This window comes from Corvus brachyrhynchos, unplaced genomic scaffold, assembly GCF_000691975.1.
Source record: "Corvus brachyrhynchos isolate BGI_N302 unplaced genomic scaffold, ASM69197v1 scaffold56, whole genome shotgun sequence".
Lineage (NCBI taxonomy): Eukaryota > Metazoa > Chordata > Aves > Passeriformes > Corvidae > Corvus > Corvus brachyrhynchos.
The window spans coordinates 8,249,303-8,267,510 of NW_008238664.1; the positions used below are offsets into that span (position 1 = coordinate 8,249,303).

The following is an 18,208-nucleotide window of genomic DNA, read 5'->3' on the forward strand; positions in this document are numbered from 1 at the left end:
TAGTCATGAGCTTGGGAAATGAGGTTTTCTTTTATGTGACATATTGTCTAATGGAAAATATCCTTGGTGCCTTACAAGTATCTATGGAATTAATTAAGAAGATAGTCAGCCTATAAAAGCTTTTGCTAGGGAGGCATAGTTATTCCTCTATGAACATTCCAGTGATTGGCTGTGATGCCATTTAAGAGAGAAAAGTATTTTGCTGCAACACCACACTGAATAAATTATATGAAAATAGACCAAATTGAACAAGATTTCTAAAAATTTGTCAGGAAACACATGAAAATTTTCACTTTTATTTAGTTTAAAAAACTATCCATACAAAATAGCATGTTTTGGTACGTTACTGGATTATATCTGTTTTCTCTTTTGTAAAGGTAGCCTTTATAACAACTAGCATGGCATTTTTATATCAGGTATTTAATACTGAATCTGTTTAAATGACATATTTTCACATATTCAAAATGTTTCCCTCTTTCCTCAGCTAAAACTCTTTGCTGAGTCTAATCTATACTAGTGATTATTAATTCCTTGTCTTTCTCCTTTCCTTCATTCTGTTAAGACATTCTCCATAAATACAAAACAATTGTTTCAAGATGTTAAGGGCTTGTTTTGTATTTCCAAAGAGATTTTACACTCAGATTTTTACAGTGGGAGTTACACAGTGAGAAGGGGGCTTTTCTATCTGCCATGATTTAATGTGTATATGCCTCCACATTTTGTCCTCTTAGACTTCCTCACTATCATTCTAAATTCCCCTCTTTCCCAAAACTCTAACACGCTCACCTTTCCCAAATCATTTTCATATTGTGCCTTTTGGCTGGAACAGTGCATTAGTGAGAGACATACATTGTGTTTCCTTTCACAAGACAGACAAAAAACCAGCCCAAGATGGAAATGTAAATCGGCATGGCAAGCAGTCATCAATTCCCAGTCAAAACATTAAAGAAGAGAAAATGTTAAATAATGGAAAAACTGCAGAAACATTAATCTATTCCACAGCTTAGGGGTTTTAGAATGGAAATTTTCAGTTGTCACGCAATTCTGTTAGTTGTATACTTTATACTTCCCCAGTACTGGGGATGCTCTTGCAATCCACAGATCTATTAATATAAATCTATAGATAATACTGGACAGAGAGCAAACAGAGAGGTTTATCTTGAGTATTTTATAGATATGTGACAGGTATCTGACCTAGTTTCCCCTGCTGGATACTGGCAGGCCACTATATCTGTATCAAAACACTGGCATTATCATGTCTCTAACCCCACTGATCCTGAGAAGTTCCCTGAAGGCTTACTCCCAAGGAGCAGACACCACAGGTGTGATTCAGGGCAACTAAGTTTAGATGTCTGCAATGGAGAGGAACAGGCACCTTCAAGGTGTAATTCATTTGTTCCATCTTCCTCAGGCTGAGATGAATTGCTGCACATTAAGGGCTGGCTCCTACCCAATCAGTTATGTACATTGCCAACAGCTACAGTCAGTAACTTTGGGTTTTTTCCTCTTGGGGCTCTACACTACAACCACCTTATTTTCCCTGGACTCCTGTTACCTTCCTCACCACCCACACCAACTTCTGCAGTAGCACAGACACGTTGCTTCCTACCACTGCACCTTCATGGGTGCCTCCAGTGCACTGCTCAGCTGTCTGGGACATATCACAGTGGCAGCATTTGATTCAGAACATTTGACAAGGCCTTGGCTGTCATCCATTTCCCCCATCCCACCTTATTCATTCTTCCTGCAGAGAAGACATAGGGAAATGCAGATCTTTAAATAACAAAGCCTCCCATCAGTGTCCTCTGTACTTTAAAAGGCCTCTTGATTTTGGTCAGTACTTTCTGTATTTCATTACTTGAATTCTTCTCTCCTGTGAATTTCTGAAGCCAATGATAAAATCCATAAATTTGCACAAGAACAGTGACCTGGGTTGTTCTAAAAATCACAGCTTCCATCCTCTCAACTGCTGTTTCAGGACATTTGTTTAAACCAATCTTGTCTCAGAAAGTCACAGTTTCCAATAGAAAATACACTCACAGTACAACTTCAAGAACTCTGGAGATGAAGGACCAGGCTGTAATCTATAGAAAATCTATAGAATTCTGTAGAAAAAAGCTGTGGCCATCCTGATCTAGCATTGGTGAGAACTCTGCTTCACGAAGCTGACCTTCAGACATGCCTTCCCGCCCGCACACTGGAGCTTCTCCAGATTCCCCAGAAAATGAGGTCACAGAATTGGTTATTAACTTATAAGGCACAAAAAGACACAGAAGTCTGAATATGAAAAGAAAAATTTCTTGAGGAGAAGAACATGAATTTTGCATATTGCAAGACAAAGTATAAAGTCATGGTTTCCAGATGTACATGTCTCCATTTTGTTCTTCTCCTATCTACATTTTCACTGTGGAGGCTTTATTCTTTATGAAAAATATTGAAGTTTCAAAAAGTGCGAGATGGTTTTTAGACAAAAAAGTAAGCACAGCATTCTTATATTTTAAGAAAGGGGAGTCAATCATACTATAAATGGAAAGGTCTATTTGAGCCTATTAGCAAAAGCAAGCTGTACCTAAGAAGAGTAGTAAGTAGAAAACCATGAAGACCTCCAAGAGGAAACAAAAGGGTTTTCAAACTGTTTTGTCTAAAATGTACTTTTACAGATTCTTTCAAGAGCTTTCAGATAAGAAAATGAAAGATAATTTGTGCACAGAATAGAGTTTTGTAAACCAGGTAAGACTTTAAACAGGGGGACATGACTGGCTGACAAAAGTTTCAGTCAATGTGGCTATCTCAGAAGCATTTTCTCCCAGGTCAGGCTGTATTAAACTTCATTTGTAACCATGTGGCTGTCTCAGAAGCATTTTTACCTCAGGTCACGCTTTATTAAACTTCGTTTACAACACCACTTCATTACCACTCAACCAGCAAAAAATAAATATGTAAATATGCAGTGGGTAATTCTGCATTTCATTTGGGCCCAGAGACCCATAAACTGAAAGGTCTTTTTCAAGAAAGTAGAGCCATGATGTAATTTGACTAGTTCTATTTGTTCTGTTGCCACAACTAAAATACAGTTAATCCACGGCACAGAGCACCAACTCTCCACTTGCTCCATTACTAATTAACCCTGTGTAACAAAAAAAGTAATTGGACAATGAGAGGACCTGGAGTCCTTGTGCCGAGAGCAGTGAGAAAGGGAACTGTCCCTTCCAGATTCATACTTCCTGCTTGGCACTACTTTCAGGGAGGCAGCCCCACACCACCTCAGGCTTCAGGGGAAGATGCAAATGTCCCTGAAACCAATCATCACTATTTGTTTTAGATGCATAATGCTGTAAATACGGTGCTGCCTTCTCAAAACAAGTTCAACACCAAAATCATTAACATAAAAGGAGAGCACAAAGCCTACTGCTGGGTTTCTATATCCTTCTGTTCTCTGTCCTTCAGTTCCCTGCAGACAACGTTAGGTTTTTGCTTATTAAGCCATTACTATAAGGGAGTGTTGCAGCAAACCAGTCATGTCACCTTTGGGCTTTGAAAACTCTCACTGTGCATTAAGTGATTGTAGCCTTGTGCATTATGCTTATTCCTGGTGCTGCTGGCAGGCAAAAAACATCCCAAAAATAATTGCAGTTTAAGACCAATTATTGTAAAGGGAAAGATGACTTCTGACACATGGGGGGCATCTCATATATAACAACCATAATTTTTTCTTAATGTATTGTCTATCTGGTTTTTTTCCTTCAAAAGATTTTTGACATTCTGATTTGTGAATGTTGATGACAGTAAATTCTTTGACAAGAAATTTTACCCGTTCCTGAAAGAAGTATGTCAGGGGCTTTCTTACTCCTTTTCAGTTATCTACGTATTTTCTGTATTACCTCCATATTCCTTGAAAAAGCCATATTTTTTTTTTTTAAGTAGGTCAAGTTTTCAGCAACATTTTCTTAGTCTACTAGCTTTACAAAGCCCTGTTAAAGGCTGGAATATGTCTACTTGGAAACATATTCATTTATGGGCTCCCTCAGATAATCAAGGAATTTATCTTTAAGGGCTGCATTCTGAAATTTGAGTTCAGACCCTATCTATCCAGACTTTCATTTATCTCCTCAAATTTTTCTTCTAAATTGCCATTGTGCTGTACAGTGGACATAGCATCTGAAATCTAAAACTTTTTTCCTCAGAAGTTCAGGCAGCTGGAAACTTCTCAACTGTTTAGTGATCATGGGCTTTTTGTACAGAATGCTCTCTGGGAAAGGACATTGTTCTGCTTGTACCATCACATTTTTCTTAAAACATTGCTGAAAAGAGACTCAATTTGCTCTGTGCATTAGATAATAAACCAGTCTGATTTCAACTTGCTCTGGCTGAATTGGGATGAAATGAACAGCCCAATGTTTTAAATTAAATAGCTGGAAGCACTTTCATTTATAATGCTTGTGGTAAGGTTTGCCTCTCAGTCTGGTTCTCTTTTTGCAGATGTAGTTTATGTCATGTTGATGCTTCCGTCCATGATTTGGGGATGCAATCAGACACAGCGCTTAAAGCATTAAATAACAAACTTTACCTGCTAATACTGAGATGTTATGCTGCTCATGAAAATACAGAGCCTGAAGGCTGCATAATTTGTACTGTAAGTTCATTAGCTGTAGATATTTACATATTGAATAACAGGATCAGAAAAGTGAGAGACTGAAACTACTTACTAGAGTCCATGAAAGCTATGGAACGTTTGATACTGGTTACAGTAGCGGAGTGACATTGAGCTACACATGTGGTGGGCTTACCCTGGTTGGATGCCAGGTGCCCACTAAAGACACTCCGCCACTTCCTTTCTCATCAGGACAGGGGAGAAAATAGAAGAGGAAGGTCATGGGTCTAGATAAGGACAGAGAGAAATCACCCACCCCTTATCATCATGGGCCAAACAGACTCGACTTGGAGAAATTAGTTTAATTTATTATCAATCAAATTAGAATAGGATGATGAGAAATAAAACCAAACCTTAAAACATCTTCTCCCAACCCTTCCCTTTTTCCAGGCTCAACTTCAACTTTTCTCTACCTCCTCCCACACAGTAGCATGAAGTGACTGGGAATGGGAGCTGAAATCAACTTGTGGTCTCTGCTATTCCTTCTTCTTCAGGAGGAGGATTCTCACGCTTTTCCCTTGATCCAATGTGGGGTCCCTTCCACAGGAGACAGTGCTCCACTAACTTTTCCAGCTTGGGTCCTTCCCACAAGCTGCAGTTCTTCACAAACTTCTCCAGCATGGGTCTCTTTCATGGGATGCAGTCTGTTGGGAGCAGACTGCTCCAGTGTGGGCTTTTTGTATGGGGTCACAAGCCCTACCAGCAAATCTGCTCCAGCGTGGGGCTCTTCTCTCCAGGAGGCCACAGGTCCTGCCAGGAGCCTACTCCAGTGTGGGCTTCCCACAGGCTCACAGCCTCCTTTGGGCAACCACCTGCTCCAGTGTGGGGTTCTCTGCAGGCTACAGGTCTCCTGTGGACCTCCATGGGCTACAGGGGCACAGCTGCCTCACCATGGTGTGCACCATGAGCTGCAGGGGAATCTCAGCTCCAGCACCTGAAACATCTCCTCCCCCTCCTTCTTCACTGACCTTGCTGTCTGCAGAGTTGTTTTTCTCACATATTATCTCTCATTCCTCTCTTTTAGCTGCTGTTCTGCAGAAGGCTTTTTCCTCTTTTTAAATACTTTATCACAGAGGTGCTACCAGTGTTGTTGACAGTGTCTTGTCCAACAGTGGGTTCATCTTGGAGCTATGTGGCACTGGCTCTGACGGATGTGAGGGAAGCTTCTAACAGCTTCTCACAGAAGCCATCTCTGGTGTCCCACTTACCACCAAAACCTTGCCATGCTAACCCAATACAAGGTCTCATCTTCTCCAAAAGACCAAGAAAGCCTAGTTTTGTCCAAATGCCAGTTTGGCCTAAAGGAAACCTGTTAGCCATAGGTGACATCCTACACATTGCTTGACCTATACTATACATGCACTAAACTAGACATGCACAGCAGGGTTAATCACCACTCTCACTGTTGTCTTGGTGCTTCCTAGCACATATCTCACATAGGCATGCTCACAGCTATCTCCTCTCTGTAAAAAAAAACTCAGAGAACAGCTGATATCATTTCAGTGGTGGAAGCTTTCCCTAGCCACCCTTTTCTCTAGTGGATAGGTGGTTTTGATATGTGCAGAGTAAGCTCAACATGACAGGGAAAGGATATGAGCACCAAATAAAAACTAGCAGCCAGGAAAAGATTTTCCTTCTGACCTGCATCTTGCTCCTGGGTACCACACAAACTCTCCTGGCAAGCTGTAAAAAGTCAGTTGACCATAGACTAAGCACTCTATTTTAAACTGTATGCCTGGTTGATTAAATTAACTATATAATAAACTACAATAAAGAATAAACTACAAACAAGTTATTGTTCTTTCAATAACTGGACAAACTGAAGTCATAACTGAAAAAGAAACTTGGAATCAACTCTAAAGGCACTGAGATTTTATTGTGCACCGCTCAGAGAACCAAATGACATTAACTACATTTATAAAACACCTTTTCTAACTCAGATCTGCAAGCGCCACTTGGGGTCTGGAAGTCAGCTCAATTCTTTTCTACCCATGAATCACAATCAGAAAAAACGTTTATGTAACAGGAATCTCATGAATAACTGCAGTGATGACGCACAAACCAAAAAAAAAGCAGATCGGTCTCTCACAACTGTTTTGGCTCTACAGTACTAACAACAACAACAACAACGAGTAGATGTCATTTTTTTCCAGAAAGATTATAGTATTTGATTATGTTCAGAAGCAATAGCTGTTGATTATGATATCTCTTTCACATCATCACTTTCTGAACACAGTACTCAGAAGTTTCAGTCTCTGAAGTTCTTAGTTTTGTCATATTCTTCTAACTTTTACCTCACTTTGACATGGTCATAAGTCTCTTTTCCTTTTACACTCAGGGATGTGCTAAAAGTCACGGAGATACTCTGTGTGCTCTTTCTGTCATCTGTAATTTCTCTCAACACTCATCATATTGAAAGCAGACTCCAAGTTGCTGCTAAATATAAGTATCTTACTGAATACAAATTTCTAGCTTCTTATGTCCTGCTCCATTAGCACAAAGTTACAGCCACATTAAAAGAAACTGCTTTGCACAGCTATTACTACCTCTTCATGAACCTACATCTGCTTGCAAACTTGAAAAGTAATGAAATAAAAGTATTCTGTAATTATATGGCATAAACTACTGAAAAAGATTTCAAAAGATAACTTTTAGGGTCATGTTAACATTAAGACTCAGAGTATACTCACTAGTAGATATTTGTTCATACGACATAACCAAAGTTTATACTGTGCTTTTCTTTCTTGTCCTTTCGGGTTTTCCCCAGAGAACACCTATTATGTATTTCTACTGCCTATTGTATACACCAGCTGCGTTTTTGTTGCCAGATGTTGCACCAGAAATGTCAGCTGCTGCTTGAGGCAGGGAGTGAATGCAATTAGAGGTGCCCTGGTGACAGTTTGACACTTATGGTGGCAAAGTTTAAATTTTTAATCAGGCATATAACACAAAATCCCACACAACTTGGATTCTTCCTGAAAACTGGACCTACAATACAGCACTACCATAACATCTTTTATCAGGGAGATGCAAAGATCAATGTGCCAGCAGAAGCCCAGATGGATTGTCTGTTATTTGTAAAATATCTGAAGTTGGTTTCTGAAGTGCATTCTGCATGCAATAGCTGTGAGGAGACCTGTTTTCCAGGGCAGTAAGGAATGCTACTGGTTTAAAGTAGTTAACTGCTTCTATACTGAGACATTAGTTACCATAAATATACAAAATATGTAAAATAAAAGGTCTGAATATTATTTCATTACATAAGTGGTTAGTTCCCATTTACTACATTTCTATCACTCACTTTCCTCTAGTCTGTCAAATGCTTTTTCAAGTGAACTGCATGAAATCAACTTATAATATATAGATTAAAAACTTTGAACACAATCATTAATCATAATGTATCAAGTACATTTAGTAGTAGAACAACTCTGTATGACTTAGTTTAGTATAATCATAAGGTGAAAAACCAAAAAATCATGTCAAGTTCAAATTAAATGTATTCTGGTCCTAGGGCTGCATGATCAGATCCTAACCCAGCATCAGATTCATTTTGGATACACTGTTTTTAGTTAAATGCAAGATGACTTTCCTCTTTTTCTCTTGCACAAATTACACATGTGAGTGTGGTCTGTATTTGTTCACCCAGCAGAAATTTCTCATCTCTATCCTGTATTTGCATTACTTCACAGTGCAGCTTAAAGAGTTTGCAAGTGAAAGAGTAATACATGGTCTATTATAACATAGTATAGTTTAAAGTATCCTACTGAGAGATATCTGTAATACTGTATTCATGTAGCAGAACTGCATAGATACTCTTGACAGCAACTTAGTTCTACCTGGTCGTTTGGGGCAGGTAAACAGTAATTCATGCTGCAGGAATAATTTGGGACAAGGGTACTTTTCTGGACTTCGGCCAACAGGTTGAATTTATAAATATGTATTTCTCGTGAAAAATACCATGGGCTCAAAGTAATTCTGACTCTTCATTCTCTCTTGAAAAGACAGGTTTTCCAGGAATTGCTGGGCCACAGGGATGAACACTTAATTTGGAGTGACAGACACTACCTATATTTTCTCTTCTCAGAAAAGTGATCACAAGTAATTCTCTTCTGCATGTCAGTGTGTTGATCCAAATCTCAGGTTTATCTTGTATTTAGATTAAATATGAAACATACCATCAGAATGTGGACAGTAACACCCTGTTAACCTTTTGCACACCAGCTCTGGAGGGCATGAGTCTCTTGTGGTATTTACAGATGGTATCAGTGCCTACAAACTTGCAATGTGATTGGTACCTCATCTCCCATAAGAACATGCTCCACTTGGAGACTGTCCTCTCCTTTTTCCCCACACATAAATCTTTTTCAAAGAGTATTAGAAAATGCAGGGTCATCAAGAATCCCAGAGCCAGGATATCATAACTTATCTCACTTGTGAGACACTGAAAAAGAGAATAAATCAACAAATGAAATTTTACACCTGGATGAAAAGAAAATACAGTCTCTTTTCCTGGGCCGACCTACATTTTTGATTAACTTTTTTGAGCATCTATGCATGTGATCACATGTGTTGGATGTGGTCTGGAAGTGTCTGGCTGTGATAGGGTCAACACACTCACCCTATCCAGAACCAATATACATGGAAAAGCAGGGAGAAGCATCATAAAATGACTTGTGTTGTACCACTCAATTAGCATTCACTCTTAGACCTTTGTTTTCAATTTAAAATCTTCCCTATTTAATTTTATTTTTACTATTTTTTTCACTCTTTAAAAATGTTTTATCACTGTTTTTTCTCCTCTATTATTTAATTAATTTTATTCTTTTGTTAAAATCTTCACTATTTTAATGATCTGTTCCTTGGTCTGGGATCCTCTCATTCTTTACTACTGTATATACTGACCACCAAATCTGCCTGAACTTCCAAGGCAGAGTGATGTAGTACAGTTGAAGAATGTGAGTGTGAATTCCTTGGAGAATATCTGCAAAACATTATCACCTTTTCCTAGAGTCAGAAACATATACCTGTTCAGACCTTTCTCAGCTACATGATCTTGACATTGTGCCTGAAGTTATTTCAACTCTTGTGAAGTCATTTCGGATTCACGTTCTCATTTCATGCTGCTAAGTGAATGCTTCGCTCCCTGCATTCACCACTTCCTTGGAATTTCACTCTGCTGTACTTGTCAGTGAGCCACTGTAGTGCACTTCTCCCTCCCTGCAGCGAGGAATATGGGTTTGAAATTGCAGTGTGGATAGCTCTGCAAGTTTTCCTCTCTGCCAATGGTTTCACATTAAAAAGACAGGACTGACACAATCGAATGTCAACATACGAAGAGCTGGTAGTCAAAGGAGAGTGAACCAACAACCACACAAAATTCACACAAGGTAAAAAGTTTCCTTCAGTCCAACAGTTACCACCTATTGCCTCTGGATATGTTCTGTGGCCAAATCCACAGACAATTTTCTCATCTCATCTGGGAGCAAACTTTTTTCAGTGGAAGCGGTATATTGCATGTGAACAACTTAAAAAAACCCTGCAGCTAAAATTTTCCACAATTAACATTCAGAATGATGTGTAGTCTTAAAAAAAGGGGAAGTAAAAATAATGAGAAATAATCTAGACACTAGCAGATCACACAGCTTAATTTAAAGCTAAGTGTTATGCAGCACTATTCTTAATCTCTGGGGATGGGGGAGGGAGTGTACTAAGAATGTAGATTTTCCCTTCAGGATTATAATTAAATTTAGAAACTAACGTGATCATAAAATGTACATGCTAGAGTTTAATTTTAGGTCAGAGTCATATGTTAAAAAAGATTGCTACTTTAGACCTTAGAAACATTAGCTCAAGTCATGTAGCACAACCTCATTTTGATCATTCTGAGTTTAGAAAATGTACAATTACTGATGCTGGCAAGAAGTGACACCAAGGGCAAATGAGATTAGTAAGAAATAAAACTGCATGTCACTAGCAAAATAGAAACTGAAATGAATTATCAAATTGGCAGATCATTCATGCAGCCTAGGCAGCAATGTCCAAATAAATGGTCTTGAAAGCCGAAAAAAACCTCTATAGTAAGCACTTAAACAATCAATTTGAGAAATTTTTCAGTGCAGAACGTTGCAATAAGTTTCCTAATACTTAAAATATAAAGTGATTTCATAGCTTTCACTGCTGACCTTAGCGCAGTAATTAAATCTACAAAAACCATGAAGTAAGAAAAAAATTATTTGGAACCATTTGGCATATGTATTAATAGGGAGGATTCATTCACTGTTCATTTTCTACATTGCCCAAATTTCAGAGACTTTGTCATCATCTCTCCTGGTGGAAGCAGGGCAGAGTTCTAGGATGTGAAGCTGAATAGCTGCAGCAACACTCCCATGTTCTTGGATGTTGGGTTACAGCTCCTACAGACAGTAGCACGTATACAGGAAATAATATTTAATCATCTCTGGCATTGAAAACGTCTATCAACTACTGCAGCACTGAAGATGACTTTTAAGTTATTTGAAGGAATAGTTTAGGGTAATTGTTTGGTGTAACCAGTGAAATGCTCTTAATACACTTATATACACCAGTACCCATGTTCAACCAAAAGCATTTTAAAAAAAACCATTTTCTTTTTCTGTAAAGTCTTCCCTTTTTTCCTCCCCAGTGTTCTCCAAAGAAGTGTGAATTTCAAGTACACAGGCAGAATATCTACACATGTACCAAGAACTCAGTGAAAGAAAGGGAGATAATGTGTAGCACCTACATAATTGATCAAAAGCCTGTACCCTGAAAATTCCTCTTCTGTTTCCATCAGTGGCAGCATGACAACTCATAAAAGCACGAGTGTGAGTCCATCAGGCACAAATAAAAGTAAATTCTCAGCAATACCTGTTCTGGGTGGAAGTGAGACTTAAGCCCTGCTTGAGCACATTATCAAAGTTTAAGGAAGATCATAGGCTTGGCAAAAGAGATATGGCCTCTTTAGACCTTGCTCCTGCTGCCTAGTATGTCAATACATTTTAGACTCTTTGCATTAATTTCTACACTCTTGTCCATAAAAGATCTACTGATTTAGGACATTGTGTTGGAAATAACATAGATATAAATGATTCATATGTACTGTCCAATTATTTCAATGCTTAGGGTTAAGACAGAAGGAGAAACTTTAAGGCGTTTTCAAACTACTAAAATACTTCTCATGTCACTATGCCTAAGCTGACAGGTAGAGGAACGTAAGGATCTAGTTAGGTCTCTGGAAAGTACCAGAAGCCTCAGCAAATAGTGGAGCACATAGCTAGAAGAAAATATAAGTACAGAAATAAGGATTGCACTCAGTAGAATTTAGGCCATTCAAACCCAGCACTTGTTTTTTTGTATTGCACAGCACACTGCATGAAATTCTGTGGCCTACTTGTGCATAAGGTTGAAGAAGATGACTGTAATGGCCTGTTTTGGCCTTCAATCCCTGTGTCTGATTTTCCTTTAGGCTACACTTTTGCGCTGCCCTATATTTAGGCATGCTTAAAAGCATTTTTCTACTGCTACAAGAGAGTGAAGGAGTTTCAGAGTAAACAAACCATACACCCAGATTCTATATAGCTTCAAAGTGAAAGTTTTTTAAAGGAAGACCTCTTACTTCTTTTTCCATTTGGAGTCCTTCTGCTCTGATATTTCTCTCAAATACTTCCCTCTTCTCTGTCTGTGGATTAGATTTTCTATACACAAGGATGTAGTCAATCCGACATTTCCCATCTCTAAAATACAGTCCACTGGTCTTGTTCTTATCAGGTACTTCCTGTAAAGAGAAAATCAAGCAACTCAGTAATGTTAATTTGCATTGGTAATTGCTGCGTTGGTGTTTGCATCATCAGTTTTCAGTAATACTCAACAGGAAAGATAAGGAATCAGAAAGCTGTTCAAGTTTTAGGCTCTTTACACAGAGCGCTTCTAACTTCATCTGAGAGGAGCACAGACTTCCCTACTTAAGGGGGTTTTAAGGGGTGTCAGGAACTCTTAGGCAAATGCTTGGACATATAGGGACGGGATAGGAGAGAATAGAAAACACAAGCAAACCTTCCTCCCCCACCACCTTCCATAAGGTTAGGAATAACTTCTTACTTATAAAATAGAGCAGAGAATAGTGTTACTGAAGTGTAAATTTAAAATTAAGAACTTAACATGGCTGAATGTCTTTGTACATGTGAAAAGAGTAAACAATGTTGTGAACATTTACTGTAGTGAGAAACACTAAAACCTGGCACAGAGATGCTCATTACTTTGCCCCATAGGACACAGACAGCAATATGAAGGCTCTGTACCGACCTCACCGTACCTCATCAAACTAACTACAGAATATTCCTTGCTTCATGAATAGCTGAGGATGGATTTGATTGGATTTATTTGGAGAGAATTGCTGGCGTTTGGTGTAGCAGCACACAAAAGCACTAAATACTGTTTCTTTTCTATTAAAAAAAAAAAGAAAAAAAGAAAAAAAAAAAGCCTGTTCAAATGTTTGCTCTGACAGAAAAACACATCTTGATTTCACTGTTAATAAGAGGTCAAACAGGTCACTCTCCTGAGGTATAAAAGACCAGACTACTGGTCTTTTTCCAGTATGTCATGAGATGAAATTCTCTACAGATCCTCTTTGCAATTTAACACTACTTCTATATAATACAATACTGCCCAGGGCTTAAGCTTTCACTTTCAGACAAGTTGAAATTGCCTGGCAGTTCACAGGTTGAAGTGTTTCGTACAGGAAATGTACACTGTGAAGGATACATGGGAACAAACAGCACTCCCTCTGAGCAGTATAAAGGGCAGGGACCTTCAGGAACCTTAAGTTCAGTCCAGCTCGAAGTTGAAGGGAAGGTTAAGCTAATTTACCTCTGTTTTTCCAAAACTTGCTCCACTATTTCTGCCAAAAATAGCTCTGCCCAATAATATACAATTGAGTCTCTTAAAAAAAATAATATTTTGCCTTTCACATCTAGGAGAAGGAGGGAATTTTCAAAATACTTTCCCCATAAGAGAACTGCTTCTGAATTTCAATTGCAAAGTGAGCATTATAATAGGAAAAATTATTTTTACAGGAAACCCCCCCCAAATTGATTTTCCCATTCAAATAGTTTAGTATAAGCTATCTTTCTGATTCTCAGCAGGTGTTTTGATTAAATGTAAATACCAGTGAAAGCATCCCAAATGTCCCATCCCCTTGGTACATCCAGTTCACTAACAAAAGAAGGGAATTTTTTTAACATTCTTTCCTTACAGTGCCTAACTCCTGACACAACTTAGTGCAGACTTGATACAGTGGAACAGTACTTAGAGTCTGAAAAGAAGGCAAGAAAAATGATTTAATCTCTAAGGAAAAAACAGTAACAAACTCTTTATATCTATACTGCATATCATGCTGATAAATGATATCAAGATATGAGAAGCACTTTTCATAGAACATTAAATGTGAAAACAGCTCAGGAGGCACATTTTATCTTTTTCCATTAAAAATCTCTGTCAAGAAGACATGTAAAAAAACCAACAAACCAAAGGGTATTTAAGGTTATTTAAATAAAGGAAGGATGTAGCAGAAGATCTAGAGGCTGTGGGTCAACTTGGTGGTCCTGTTGTGATTTCTAACCCTCCTGGCAAGCCTCCTGTTCAGTAGTCAGAGTCAACACGTACTTTAGCAAGTGGTGTAATAAGAAAGGGACTGTTTAACAAAACAATCCATGCTGAGGATCTGCTGTCTATGCTATGTAGGCTTAAGGGCTCATGTTGGGCCCACTGTAGTCTGGTCCAAAAGCCTCACTGGATTTACATCCGTAAGAAGTCCAGGTTTAAAATCCAGCACTGCTCTGGACCGCAAAGAAATCATGAGTAGGGGCAATTGAGAGATCCACTTCAAATGTGCACTCCTCATCTGAACTCAGACCCATCCTAAGAGCACCATAAGGAATGTGTCCTTCTCTGCATGCAGCAGTGACTCCACTGGAAAAATAGATTTGCCCCTTCCTATGTTTCTTCTTTCTCTGAAGAAAATTGGTTTGCCCTGCACTGACTCATCAGTGAATGCAGAGCCTTACATGAAGGAGTATCTACAAGATTCAGCCAAGGTATTTGACTTGTCGGACTTCTTCCATTACAAATATGACTTCCTGGGACAATTACTTTCTCTTGGACTTATGAAACACTACCAACTACAGTATTGTAATTTTTCACTCAGAAAGGTGGCTTGGACACCCTTACCTGTACTTGAAGGTTCTTTTTATTTTAGGAACACTGTATGTCAAACCCAGACTGACACACCCTATTGACTGTTGTGGCCTCTGGAAAGGAGCTCTTTCTCTGGCCCTCTGTTAAAGATTGTAAGGCAACTTTATAGACTGAGTCTAGACTTTCAAGAACTCTTGAGGATCTAACATGATATAGAGACAGTCAGGGTTGGTTGAGCAGTGTCAGCTGCAGGACTTCTGCATCATCCAAGTATTACAGGCTTATGTTATTCCAGACAGAAGTTTGTCCTACCTTCCTTCAGATATTGCATCTCCCTCACCTGTGTTATGACATCAAAACTCAGTTTTCCTAAACTGATAAAAAAATATATGTAGGACTAAGTCTGACTTCTGGTTTTGGTGAAAAAGTGGTGTAGTCATATATGTCAAACCTCCATTCCTTCATCTAAAAAAAAGGATGCTAGAAGAAAGTAGAAGAACAGTAAAAACTTCACTCTAAAAAGAAGCTTAGCCATTTCTGTCTATCTTTATGACTGTATTTGTAATATGTGTTGTATAATTTGGACTTGTTTTCCAAGGAATACAGTAGTTTTTATATTCTCAGGTGCTCAGTTGGGAACCATCAGCATTCAGACATATGACTCATATACATGCACACGCTAGGAGAGCTTTGGGCCAAAGGGTTTACCCATATTGATCCATACAAACCATACAACATCTAAACAGTGTATCTTTTCCTTCCAGAGTTTAGTGGGGACCAAGTACTTCGAAACTTTTTTCTTTGGTAGGCTGCAGCATACCTGAAGTCCCATTTAGACTTTCAATTTTCATCTTTTTTTCTCCCATCTTATACCTATACATGGCTTACCTTGTTATTTTCCTCAGTTATGGTTATTAAAAACCCCTTAAATCTGTTCATATTCCTCAAAAGTTTTCCCTTTCCCTTTAAAAAACCAACAAGGACACATCTAAGAGAAAAAAAAGGTTTTGAAGTATTGGTTTTGTTATATTGTTACATTAACAGCAGCATGTCTTTCTGATAATTTTCTGTTAATTTTTCCTCTTTAACTTACAAAATTCACGTGCCTTTCACCTGTGGCTTTTTGCTAAAGACCATATGGTACATGTTCCCAAAACGCAACATGGGAATATCATGTAAGATTAACCCATTGTGGTGCAAGCAGGCAAAGAGAGTCCTTTGTAAGTTATATGGGAAGCTAGGGAAGAGCTGTGAGTAGAGAAGATGAAATTGTGAGCAAGGTCAAACATATTCACGGTGCCCTGAATTTTGTTGCTTTAATTATCTCTCTAAACATTCGAGGAGCGCAGCTCTCTGTGGGCTGGTTTTCTAGAACAAAGAAAATCTCTGACTCTCTCCTCAGCAGTGTTGCACAAAAGAACTTGCACCACAAAACCCTCTAGCTGCTGAAAACGACATAATCTCTAATTGCATCTTCTAAACTCTATCAAAACTAGTAAACAAAAGAGGGTCAGGGCAGGGCCCTCAGCAATGTCCTGTGGTTTTCCACTCTTTTTAATTACTAGCATAGTCCCTGCCAGTTCTGGCCTGTGCCAGTCAGCCCTCTGCCAAAAACTTCTGTCATAGGTTAGCAAGCATAGTCCCGGAAGGGACGTCCTTGCTAAGGGGTGCTTACAGTTTCCTCTGGGAACTGATAGAACCTATCAGCTGGCCAGTTTGAATATGGACAATTCTCTAAGCCACTTAAAGTTGTGACCGTCTCTGTGATCCACATTTAAGAATAGGCAAACTCCCCCTCCAAGCTCTCTCTCGTTTCCGGCGCTGGCACAGGTGGCTGCAGGGCCCGAGCAGGGCCCAGTGGGCCCGGCCAGGCCCTGCTTTTGTGAAGCTATGATATATCAGAGTATCCTGTTGTAATTTCATGAAGATATGGGGGGTGGAGTGTTCAACTCGTGAGCAGAAGCACCTGCGTGGAGATAGGCAGATGCTGACGCAGCTGTAATTTCATGAGAAGTTTGGACAGGGAGAGATGAACCAGATGAGGACTTTTGCTCCAAATGGGAAAGGAGAAAACCTCAGTCCGTAGAGATGAACCAGATGAGGACTTTTGCTCCAAATGGGAAAGGAGAAAACCTCAGTCCGTAGAGATGAACCAGATGAGGACTTTTGCTCCAAACGGGAAAGGAGAAAACCTCAGTCCGTAGAGATGAACCAGATGAGGACTTTTGCTCCAAATGGGAAAGGAGAAAACCTCAGTCCCTAGAGATGAACCAGATGAGGACTTTTGCTCCAAACGGGAAAGGAGAAAACCTCAGTCCCTAGAGATGCTCCCAGAGATAGTCCTAACGATGAAGATGATGAAGACCCTTTGCTCCCAGGGAAGGAGAAGGGCCTCTGTTTTTGTTTCTGAACGGCTCAACCTTAAAATTGTACCCCAAAAAACTTCAAGAGTGGACCCTCGAAAGCAGTTGCGGGAAAAGCTGCAAGTCGGGGGAAAGGACTCACACGCAGGCAGAGAGACTCCTCTTCCTAAATGGACTGAACAATATTTGGAAGTGGGCGGCTGTCTCGTTGTGATAATGTTTTCATAGCATGGGCAAGAAGAGACTTCTCTTTCTAAATGGACTGAACAAGGTTATTATGGAAGTGGTAAACAGACTGAACATCTGAAGGGTTGTCTTTTTACATTGTCAGTGGGAGAAGGGAGGAAGGTGGGGGGAGGAGGAGAGTTCTGAAGGTGGTATAATTTTTATTTTTTTTTCCCCTCTTTTAGGTCTGTTAATAGACTTCTTTATATTCTTTCAAGTTTGATGCCTGCTTTGCATTTCTCCTAATTCTTATCTCACAGAAGATAAACAGTAATGAGTATTTTAGACCAAACCACTACACTAAATTGGTGTTTCCGACCGGTTACAAACCCAACCCGTGACAACTTCTCAGGCACAACTTGCAGGTAACATCAGACCAGTCCAGTAAGCATGATCTGGCCCCATTCCTGAGGTGGAGGAAAGTAGAGAAGTCCCTGGTCTCTTCACTCACTGAGAAAACAACCGTAACATCCACAGGAGGCAGGGATTTGGGAGGCAAAATTAAAGAGCATATTGTTCCTTTCCGCACAGAAAACACAATAAGAAATTTAGGCCCAAATTTTCGTAATGGGTCCATGATGCTTTGGCTGCTTTAAGACAGATTTGAGAAGAGACTATATGCTGAATGCTTCCTCCATGGTATGTTCTCTGAATCACCATTATGACCATCAAGTCACTTGTTCTTCACTGGAATGGGATGCGTCTCATAATTGACACCCAATGCTTCTTATGGGAGTTTCATGATAAATCCACTCCCCAC

At 39.3% G+C, this 18,208-nt stretch overlaps 1 protein-coding gene across 7 annotated transcripts in view; it reads right to left on the minus strand.

Moving 5' to 3' along the window:
• The window catches only part of ANO4 (anoctamin 4), a 178,298-nt gene that overhangs the window by 83,029 nt on the left and 77,061 nt on the right, over nt 1-18,208 (minus strand). For all 7 annotated transcript variants that reach the window (XM_017737972.1, XM_017737971.1, XM_017737973.1 and 4 more), the window contains one exon: nt 12,285-12,443. In XM_017737972.1, the coding sequence (XP_017593461.1) occupies nt 12,285-12,443 (159 nt within the window). The remainder of the gene's footprint in view (nt 1-12,284; nt 12,444-18,208) is intronic.